This window comes from Aulonocara stuartgranti, assembly GCF_965226115.1.
Source record: "Aulonocara stuartgranti genome assembly, chromosome: 15".
NCBI classification, from domain to species: domain Eukaryota; kingdom Metazoa; phylum Chordata; class Actinopteri; order Cichliformes; family Cichlidae; genus Aulonocara; species Aulonocara stuartgranti.
Genome location: NC_138951.1, coordinates 6,993,591 through 7,005,158, shown reverse-complemented (window position 1 = coordinate 7,005,158; position 11,568 = coordinate 6,993,591). Strand labels below are relative to the sequence as shown.

The following is an 11,568-nucleotide window of genomic DNA, read 5'->3' as shown; positions in this document are numbered from 1 at the left end:
TCTACAGTTTAACAGAAACTTTATCTTTTATCATTACAGGACAACCTGTGCAATGAACTGCCATAACCTTTTTTGTAATTTTACACATTTATCATTCAGTTTCACTTAAGATTAAAGCGGCCCTCTTATGCGGCACATAGTATAAAACAAGTGACATCCCTGCCCTCGTAGGTTCTTCAACCTGTCCTTGTAACGACTGCAGCTCTGCAGCTGGATCTTATAATGTGCAGTTAAAATAATTAAATGAAAAAAATCCATCACATTTCTTTGACATTTCAGCATTAAATTAATATAAAATTACAGCCTTCTTTTATAACTATTGTTTGTAAATCTAAAGAAAATGTTCAGTTTAATAAGTTTTGCTTGTAAAAAATCTGAGCTATGATCACATTTAGCAAATACAATATTAAAACATTAAAAATCGTGAGCATTTATTGTCTGAACAATTTTCCATTTTGTCCCATTACGACAGAGAATTGGACCATAATTTAATTTATTTTTTCCTGCCACATTTCAGCTTTTCATAAATGTTCATAAATGTAAAAAGCCATTAGTCTGTATTTTTACAATAACTACTGAACAATCCAAACCATTGAAGCATATAATCATCATTCTGGTAATGTAAAAATATTAACAGTCCTTCTGACCAAGGTTTGTGTATCTTAATTCATAATAATGTGTTTTTGTAATACAAAAAAATACAGATAATGTCTGTATTTTCTTACTGTACCCCCCCCCCCCCCCCCAAGAGTCTAACAGGTCTTTGGGCAATTCATTTCTGGGAAATTTTATTGAAGGAGAACAAAAAACTTCAGATTGCTGTGTATCTGCTGTGGCAATGTCCTTGAGCAAGATACTGAATCTTTGTCAGCTTCGTTTACAAGAAACTGAATACATCACTTTGTACTGCTGTGCAAATCATTATAACAACTCAGAGAAGAAAGAATCGAGCAATAGCACTTGTTGTAGACCACTTACTCTTTGTTGCATCACACTCACAGTTCCCCTCTTTATAAAAATCCAGCTCTGGTTAAAATTCATCAGGAAAAGTGAAGAATGAAAGCAGTTTGAATGGACACATTTTTACTGCAGTAGAACTTTCAAATGAATCTAAGTAGGGTACCTGTAAAATGGGTTGTTAGCTTTGTTACAACTTCTCATTAATGCCACAGGGCTGGGGCCACACACTAATTAGTTTTCTTGTTCTGGTTGTGCCCAATTGGTTTTAATGGAGAATGCCAACAATGTTCAGAGAGGAAAAAAAATCTTTACAAGTGCACGTTTATTACATAAGGCCTCAAACCCAATCAGGAAGGTGCTGTTTTACACAAAACAGGTCAAAAAGTAACTAGTGTGCAGGGTATAAAATAGTTCAACTACTTGCATTCTTCAGCATTTCTTCAGCATTACAATTAACTGGCCTTGCTCACTCCGGGAATGTTTTCCCATATAAGTGGGTAGATGTGTCATTCCTTCCTTTAACATTGATATGTTGAAATGACTGTTGTAGTTTTTTGGAACAGGAACAACAGCTTCCCAGTTTTGACTGCATGTGGGAGTTAAACAGGCGTAGTTGTTGATGACAGGGTGCACTGAATATTTCAGAATCTGCTGATCAGCTGCAGTTTTCCGACATAAGCATTGCTAGGGTTTACAGATAATGGTTGGAAAAAGATAAACTATCAAGTAAGCAAAAGGTCTCTGGGTGAAAATGTCTTCTTGATGCCAAAGGTCTTAGGAGAATGGACAGACTGCTATGAGCTCACATGAAGGCAAAAATAACCTAATTATCAATCATTATAATCGGGGTAAGCAGAAGAGCATCTCTGAATGAGCAACACACTGAACCTTGAAGCAGCAGAAGACTAAACTGGGCCAGTTATGAATAGAATACTAATACTACAGTTCAAATTCATACAATAGACAAATGTCATTTGTCTATTAATAAATAATAAATCCACCCTACCTTGTGTTAATGGTTCAGATTGTTGTTGGTGGCGTAATGTTGTGAAGGATATTTTCCAACATACTTAGTACCAACTGAGCATCATTTAAAGGCCACGGCCTACCCAAGCACTGTTGCTGACCATGTCTGTACCTTTATGACTATAGTGCACCCATCTTCTCATGGCTGCTTCCAGCAGGATAACACACCATGTCACAAAGTTCAGCTAATCTCAAACTGGTTTCTTGAACATGACGATGTGTACTCCAATGGCCTCCACAGTCACCAGATCTCAATCCAATAGAGCACCTTTGGGATGTGGTGGAACGGGAGGTTGACATCCTGGATGTGCAGCTGATAAATCTGGAGCAACTGTGTGATGCTTGCATGTCAATATGAAGCAAAACTTTCTAGCACCTTGTTGAAGCTGTGCTACAACAAACGAAGGCAGTGCCAAAGGCTAAATTGGGTCCAACCCAGTCCCAGCAAAGTGTGAGCGTATACTTGATAAGAAACCCTGAAGTCCACAGAAATAGCCCGGTCTGTAAATGCTAAACTAATTTACATGCATAATATAGCTGGGATGAATAATCTGAGCTAATGTCTAAAAGGAATCAAAGAATAGAGGACACAGTACAGACATTCCTTCTCCACACTCTACTTTAATCCCAGCTGTCTAGTTTATGTACAGTCAGTCACCTGTGGGAAACCCATCATATGAAGAGAAGGCGCTAACATACATACATGGTACATTCTAGTCAGTGGTGAACTTCAACAAATCAACCCAGAGCCACAGAGAAAAGACTGGACGTCTCTGCTCCCACTTTCAGTAAGTGGCACATTTCCGTAACATTGTACTGTGAAAATAGTTGCTAAATATAAGATGATCATGTCTTATTGCATTTTCAAACACTCGTCTAACAGAAGATTATCTGTTTCAACAAACCAATTTCCCTCCAGAATGTATGCTTTTTTTAAATTAAAGCGCAAATTTCCACCTAAATCAATTATCTAAGAGAACTCAGCTAACTGGTATCTCATACCACACAGAGTATCTTGGAGCTTTTTTATTGCAGTGTCAAGAGTTTTACACTGGCTTGATTGAATGTTTATTTACACTGATCAACACAATAATGGCTTGGCTCAATTCTTCTACAAATTCTTTTTTCCTTTTATCACACAAAAGCTCTATTGACTGTTCCAAAGTCTAAATGGGCTCAACCAGCTCTCAAGATAAATAACAAACAGTGTAGCTGCTGTCTTCCTTTTTACTTTAAAAATGTATTATTACTGTTGTTATTGCTGTTTTTTCACCTTTAACAAGCTCTTCCTTTAGCTTAAAGTGGCACCTCGCTTTAGAGCAGAGCGTGTGTTTTTTTAATTGTCTTTTTGTTAGGTTCGGGGTTCAAGTCTGCATAGTTCACCATGACATAGAAAACAATGCACTGCAGTACACAGTCCCACATGTGGTCTCACACACACACACACACACACACACACACACACACACACACACACGGGTCACATTATATTTCTGAAATCCTTTCTCGCTTGTTAAATGTACCAAATTAGGACTTTCTAGATCACTGATTACACAGCGTGGTCAAAGACAAATTTATTAACAAATAAAATCCACTTTCAGTTCAAATAAAGTCATTTCATAATGCTGCGACTGACCAGCTCTTTCAATTAAGCTTCACAATAATGGAACATTTTCAGTTTCCCGATTTGAACTGTGCAAAACAAACCAAGCTGTCAGAAAGCCACATGTGCATGTGTTTGGTTGACAGTTCAAATACAAATGAATATTAGTTAATTTAATTATGTGTTGAATTGAAAGTGAATTTTAAGGCCTAACAGACCAGTTAATTAAACAATTACAGCCTATAGTGCAACTAATACTCTCCCTCCGCCTTGTCCTCTCTTTCCCGCTCTGATTTCAAATATACTATACAGTTAGAAGAAGTAAAACATAGTAGTCCCACTTATACACAACATCATACAGTATTAGTCAACTAGAAAAAACAGTAAACACAGCCACATGTGAATAAAAAACGTCTAGAAGGTCAAAGTTACATTTCATAGTTTTACATCGTAGTAGCTATTTTTCTCCCTTTACTCAGCAGACATTTCAGACTGTGTTATTTATAGAAAAAACCCCACAAAGTTCACATTTAGGACTCTTGGAGGAGCTTTTGAGGAGCATTCGACAAACCAAACAGTTCCCATTTTTAAGTAGCTAGTTAGTCACACGCAGCATGAGATTAAATATGCAACAGTTTGGGAAACACCTCATGCAAACACACAAAATGCTGTTTCTGTCCTCCGGAGCGACCGTCGGCGGAGCCCCTCAGGGCAGCGATTTGAAACGCCTGGAGTTTCATTACAAAACGGATATACTGCTGAAGATACTGGCCGAGGGGGTGCTTAAGGTGGATTTTGAGACGAATTTTGTTGAGGAAAACAGTCTGACCTTGTCCATCCTTCTTTCGTGAGAAGCCAGTGTTTTTCCTACCAGAAAAAAAAAAAAGAGTTTCTCAGTAAAAGAAAAAGGCCTCAAAACATTTGGTCCAGTGATTACAATACAAATGCAACATCAGTCACATTTCCAGGAGGAGTCAGTTGAATAAAAATAAAACATAAAATAAAAAAACCTGCTGGCTATCTGGAATGCCAATATAATTTTAATTTGTGATTTCTTTTATCAGTTTTCTTTCATGGAAACCCTGCAAAGTAAACTTGAGACCTACTATTATTGGTCCCAGTGTGCGGCTCTCTGAAACCGAGGTCTACAGAGGTCTATGTGATGGTACAGTTGGCACTTTAAGCATTAAAAGTGGAGCAATGAAGTGAAAGAGGAGAACTGCTAAATGTCTTTCTCTGTTTTTTTGTCCTCATCAGGCTGCTGGCGAGGGTGTGCAAGGATACGGCAAACCTTGCTTCCCCATTTGTTCCTTTCAATCTTTTATCATTCACCACAAAGGCGAAACATCAAATAATGCATCAAAGAATATCATTTAAAGGCTTCCCTGTTCTCCAGTGACGGTGACCACCATCTTTCGGGAAGGTTTCCTTCTCTAACATCCAGCTCCCTGAACTGACAGAAAAATGCCAATTCACGACACGACAGGCTGCTCTGACTGTGATTGTCATTTATATAAAGTGTTGCCTGCAGAAGATTTTGGCTGCTTTTGAATTATTATTAAAAAGAGCTGGATATTGCAAAAAAGGGTGATTTGCCATTCTTTCTTTAAAAAAACAAAAGAGTCTAATTAAGAAAAAGAGAATCGATTGTTCGGTGACAGATATGGGGTAGTCTACACAAGGACTGAGACGGATGGGAACCTGTCGCTCTCCTGTGACATTTTCTGTCTTTGTTGCCATCTCTGTATGTGTCTTGGGTGGAAGACGAAATATTTATACAGCAAGAGACACAGCTGTTTTTTTTTCCTTGTATGGCTGAAAACACCCCGACCTTTGGGATGCTGCAGCTAAGAAGTGTGGGTCATCTCTACCTGCTGCGTCAGTCAAGTGTTCAGTCTCTCAATTGTAAACATTAAGATTCACATTAGCAGTAAAAAAAAAAAAAAAAGTGAAGTGCTAAGATTTGTCCTAAGTTTGTGTGTGTGTGTGTGTTTGTGTGCATGCATGCGTTCACATGTACATTACTCAACGCCTGTCTGTGAATGCGTCTGCTTCCTGTACGCATGCACAGATGAGAGGACGGTAAAATCAACGCTGTTGGATAACATTCAACATTTTTTTGTCAGAGTAAAATGTGTCCTCCTGCCGTCTTGGCCATCACCGTTAGAAAACCAGATCCTGAAATTCACCGAAAATAAATAAATAAATAACTAAAACAAAATAAAAAAAACTTTGAAAGGTGTTTAACATTCCTTAATCGGTAGTCATGTTCGGAGATTCTTCGCTGGACTTTTCCAAGTGTTAATCAGTCAGGCACAAAGAGCAAAAAGTTCCAGAGAAGGTTAAACAGGCTCTGTTGTGTGCACGGGGATGGTTTTTAAACTCTTTGGTGAGGCGCAAGAGCTGTTAGATACCAACACACTTAACCAGCGCTCCTGAAACATGTTTTTTTTTTCTTTTGACAGCAGAAAATTGAACGAGTTCTCATTGGAAGCTCGCAGGAACACGTCGACTGTCGAGCGTGGCCTCTTTGCATCCCTTCGGTTTCCCTCGTAAAGCAGATGCCCAGCAGCACAAGGGAGAAGCAAGTCACTGGCTACTGACCGGGTCTGAGGAAGGAATGAAAAATGTCCTGCAGTTACCATGCTGAGCCACATGAGGCCAATGTTTCATCAGGAACTCCACTGAAAGACAGGCTAGTGGGACGCCATCTGACCAAGTGTTTGGGGAGATTTGTGAGCTGAATCGCAGAGAGTCATCTGTTCCCTGTCTACTTGTCTGTGTCTCTGTTGTTTATTAAAAGACAGTTGGGAGTAATAAAAACAGGATTTTAAGCAGGAATCGTTGGTAAGGCAGCACTCTTGGAGTCGCTTCTGGGCTTATTTTGACCTGTGGGGGGAAAAAAAGACAAGATGAAGAAAACCCAAAACAATGCCAATGATTTTATTTCTATTCTAACTGGTAAGTAGTTATTTTTAAGGTGCGATAAGACATGAAAACATAAAGTGTATGTGACACGGTCAAATCTTCCGTAAAAATGAGAACACTGAAGGTTAAGAGGTTTATGCTGAAATGCTAAGCAGTACATTGTGTTCAGTACGCTCCCTGACTTAGTCATTTACTCATGATAATGTTGCTGGATGAGAACATCATGAGCACTTGTCCCATGTGTTTTGTGAAAGATAACACTCGAGAGAGAGCCTGACAATCTCAAGGGTACACTGGCTCTGTGATACCCCACACCCCCTTTTTGTTGCCAAAACAATCATCTGACATTAATGCAATCATATTACATCATCTTTAATGCAGTGATGTCTAACTGTAAGAGTAAGACTAAGATTTGGTAGCCGTGTAACCTGTACTTTGAAAAAGTCTTGAGCCATCTGTTCTTGTCTTTTTTTTTTTTTTTTAGAGCGCTCTTGAGCAACAGCTCTCCAGATTTTTCTGAAAAAAGTTTTTCTTTGGGCAGTGGCTGCTTTTTCACTATTTCGTATCAGCCCATTTCTTTTACCTGACCATTTTCAGAGAAGTGTTTTTCTTCTGTTAGGCCCTTTAACACTGACCCTTGAAACATTCAAGTACAAAAAAACCTCCCCTCACTCAAGTGATAAACCAGTGGTGTATCTACACATAACAGACAACTTAGCTAAGAAACCATTTTAAAATGCATCTTGAGGCACTTTGTTACCAAAACACATTATTTGTTCCCATTTCTTCAGTTTCTAGTCTTTAGCTGAAAACATATTTTAGCACACTGTGCAGTGTTTTCAATCCATCCATCTTCTTCCACTTTTAGGGCGTTACAGGTTACACTCTTTACAGGTCGCCAATCTATTGCAGGGCTAACACAGAGAGACAGACATCCATTCACACTGACATGTGTACCCTGTCAATTTAGAATGACCAATGAATCTAACCCTCTGCATGTGGAGCTATGAGAGGAAGCTGGTGTGCTAGGACCAACTCGTGGGGAACATGCAAACTCCACACAGAACAGCCCTAGACAGCTGACGAATTCAAACTCAGGATCTTGCTGCTGTGCAGTGACGATACATGATGGTGAACCACGCCTTCAAGAGTTATTCCTGAAGACTAATTAAAAAAAAATAATACAAGAAAGATTGCCTGAGCGAAATCAGGCAATGTTTAAAAATAAGGTTATACCAAGGTTGCTAGAATTGTACAAACTCATGTACGTTTGCACACAATTCAGTAAATCACTCCAAGTTTTCCCTATTTTTCTAGCAAAACATAAAGAAATGGTGGATGGCTCAAGACTTGTAATTTCTCATTCTAAGGATAACAAATATTACAAAGCGTCGGATGTAGTGGTTTAAAGTATGCCACCACTGGACTCTAGAGCATTAGAGATGTGTTCTCTGGAGTCTCGACTCACACTTCTCTGTCTGGCAATCCCATGATGAGTCTGGGTTTGGCAGTTGCCAGGACAACAGTGCTTGTCTGACTGCATTGTGGCAAGTGTAAAATTGAATGGAGCGGTGATAATGGTGTTTGTTGTTCATGAGTCAGGTTCGGCCCCTTAGTTCCAGTGAAAGAAACTCTTAATGCTTCAGCATCCCAAGACTCTTGGACAATTTCATTCTCCCAACTTTGTGGGAGCAGTTTGGGGACAACCCCTTCCTGTTCCAACATAGTTGCTCACAAGTGCAAAGCAAGGTCCATAAAGACATGGATGAGCCAGTTTGGAGTGGAAGAACTTGACTGGCCTGCACAGAGTCCTGACCTCAACCCAAATACTTTTGGCAATACAGCGCACTGTACTCACAGCAGTCACTGCTGGTCTTATGCTACCTACCAGCAACCACGTAAAAATTGAATCCCCTCTTTCTAACAGAACGTGTTTTAAATATTACAAGTGAATGCTGTCAAAATAAAGCACTTTGAAATCAGATGATTCTTGGCGATACAGCCTATCATTCAAAACTATGCCACAATGCAATAGAGGTCAGCTGCGTTAGGAATGGGAACCAAGAACTGGTTCTTGTAAACAACTGGTTCCCAATTGTTAGTCTGCTTGCCTCGATTCCACTTATTGGTTCCACTTGTACTCGTTCTACAGTCGGCTGATTTCAGTTTGCGTGTCAGAGGAGCAAATTAGCGTCAAAGTCTGCAGCGTGGATATGGACACTACTTTTATTTCTATTACAGAAACGTATGAGAGCATGATAAAAAGAGCCGGAGCAAATGAAGTGCAAACTGCATCGAGAACAGAAAGAAGATGCATTACACTGCTAACACAACTTTGCCTCTTTGCAAGCACCTGTGCAGAGAACATGCTAACATTAAGCTAGCCAAGAACCCAGAATGATGTTAAAGCTGATAAGTGAATACTAACCCCAGCTCAGCTGTCAGACCCTGAACTTCAACACGTAGCAACCTGATGAGCAGTCAGACTTCTCAAAATGTCTTTGTGCTGGTTTTCATCTTTGCTTAGCGCTGTCAGTTTTGTGTTCATAACCAAATACTAAGAGAAAGATCGTATGTGTGTTCTCATTAGGACAGGGGTTTGTGTTGATGTATGGGGCTGTAGCCTAAAGAGACTTTGAGACAATGTGTTTCAGGTCATTTTACAGAGTAAAAAGCAATGTAACAAATTATTTTCTTCTAGGAGTTATTAAGTATCGTACTGCAATACCTCCAGCATGCACAAACATTTGACCACATAGCACTGCAATCAATTTGCATGAATGTAATGTCTTTGATATGCTGCTTAGCAATGGCAGAGCCAATGAGAACCCACTGAAAATCAATAAGAGAATGGATAAGGAATCAAATAGATAAGTGTTATTGATAATGGAATCAGAATTGCTCAATTCTTATCAATTTCCACCCCTAATTAGCGTGAGACAAAAAGATGAGGACTAAATAAAATGTGTAATAAATTCACTCCAAGAGTTTCAGCTCTGTATATTTTTTTCTATCATAAAACCACAAAAGTCATTTTTTTCTTTGTAAAAAGAAAGACATTTCTACAGAAGGCTGGAGGGGTGACTGTTGTGCGTGTGTGTGTGTGTAGGTGTGTGTTTGTGTGTTTTTCCTTTGGGATGGTACAGCTGATGCTTTTTTATTGGTCCCTTTGGCCAGAGCCAATAAACACCAAACTGAAGGGACAACAGCTGGAGAACAATGATAGCATATTGATGACGTTTGTGTCAGCATGTGTGCATATACTGTAAAGTACGTTTGTGTGTCCATATGTGTACAAGCACAACTACTGTCTGGATGTTTCTGCGTATGAGTTTGTGTGTACTCATGCTTCAGCTCTCGTGTGTATGTTTATGTGTGTTTGTGTTTCCAGCAATTATCTTGGGTGGGGAGGTGTGTGTGTGTGTGTGTGGAGGGTTTTTTGATGATTTATGACCCGTGTTATGGCTTCCACAGGGGAGATATAAAACTACAGAATGGTCCTTTATTGCCTTTCTTCTTTGTTTAGTCCTATGTTTCATCCATCACTCTCTGTTTCTCTTTTTAGCCACTCCTCTCTCTTTTTCTTTCTCTTCATCTACTAGCCTCTCACCCATCTCTCTCTCTCTCTCTCTCTCTCTCTCTCTCTCTCTCTCTCTCTCTCTCTCTCTAATTTGCTCTGGCTCTTTTCTAATAAAAACTGTTATTGATAACCTGCCCGCTGCACATCAGTGGAATCACCATTACTTTTCCTCGCTGTTTGTTACACTGGTGGACCTCTTTCCTGCGTTCGCTCGGCGCCTTCCCCACAACAAACCGAGACAGTGAGATTGATGCACGGTTGTCTGAGCCTGGACTCGTCTTGTGATCTCCTATTGGCTTCGCTGCCTAAGAGCAGCCGAGGATTTCGATGAAACTGCAATCCACAGTTTGAGTCTAGGGAAATTACCATATAAACTAGGATCTATCCTGCAAATACGCAAAAGAAAAACCTTGCAACAACAACAAAGGCCACTCCATGAGACAAAAATAATACTCTGGTAGGTGCTCGTTCCAGTCAGAGTGGAAAAGATGGTTAAGAGCTAATTATCAAAAACAGTGTAGTGGTTTTCACTACATGGCTCACCTTTATTTGTGAGGGGAGTGATAAAAGCACCACAGTGGTGATAACTGATGAGACCTGAGCTGGTAAATGATAAGCCCTTATGCTGATAGAGCAAGAACGTGCCTATATCCACCTCTGCAGAATGCATGATATCAAACCCAGATGAAAATGAGCCCCTAAACAGACTGTTGGAGTTGAATTTTAGAGGGTGAGAGCTTTTCGGGGTTTAAAAAAGTGAGGAATGACCATGGCACTGATGTTGTTGGTACAACATATGATAAAATTAACCTCAAAGCATTTTAGCCAGGCATCTGCAGAAGAGACAGAGTGTCCCCATACTTACATGTACATGGGTTGTAGTTGAAGGTGGGAGGTCTTCTGAGGCCCCTGGTAGCCATACGAGTCAAACCCTCCTATAAAATCAACTGCACAAAAAAACAAAAGCAATTAGAGAAAGCGTATGTCACCGTGGTTATCAAGTGGGAACATCCCACAACAGATGATTCATGCCTTTAAACCTACTCCACCTACAGAGGTCTCAGCAGTACATTTTGAACCAGAACCACCATCTCTGTTGCTTCTATTCCTGCTAATCAGGATTGTAAGCATGAAACGGCTTCAAGTAAAAATTCTGCAATGCAAATTTCCTATCTATTTTTAGGTGCAAGACTAAGACTTATGCAGCGATATATATTTATGCCTTGAGAATACGCTTAACTCCTAAATTATCTAGGATAGCTCCACAGATTCCTGAGCTGAGGAGCTGCCAGCAGGTGGTTGCTTTCCTCACACAGAGGCAAAAAGCCTGGACTTTTGAAGCGAGGGAGCCATGATATTTCTTTTACTTTGATGTTGCAGAGCTCATAAAATGATACTTCCCTGCCTTGATCAGCAGCATACATTCCTATTTATTCTGTGAGATTTCATAACTTCAAGTACAATGCAGAGT

The 11,568-nt window shown here is 39.8% G+C and overlaps 1 protein-coding gene across 2 annotated transcripts in view; it reads right to left on the bottom strand.

The window, feature by feature from the left end:
* Nucleotides 1-2,115: 2,115 nt before the first annotated feature.
* Nucleotides 2,116-11,568, bottom strand: part of nkain2 (sodium/potassium transporting ATPase interacting 2) — a gene marked incomplete at its 3' end in the record, with an annotated part of 107,134 nt that continues 97,681 nt past the window's right edge. Inside the window, exons 6-7 of one of the 2 annotated variants that reach the window (XM_082504830.1) lie at nucleotides 10,963-11,044; nucleotides 2,116-6,478 (exon numbers count right to left, since the gene is read on the bottom strand). In XM_082504830.1, coding sequence (XP_082360956.1) covers nucleotides 6,469-6,478; nucleotides 10,963-11,044 — 92 coding nt within the window. Of the gene's footprint in view, nucleotides 6,479-10,958; nucleotides 11,045-11,568 lie in introns of those variants that run through there. The other variant, XM_082504831.1, reaches the window with a different exon arrangement.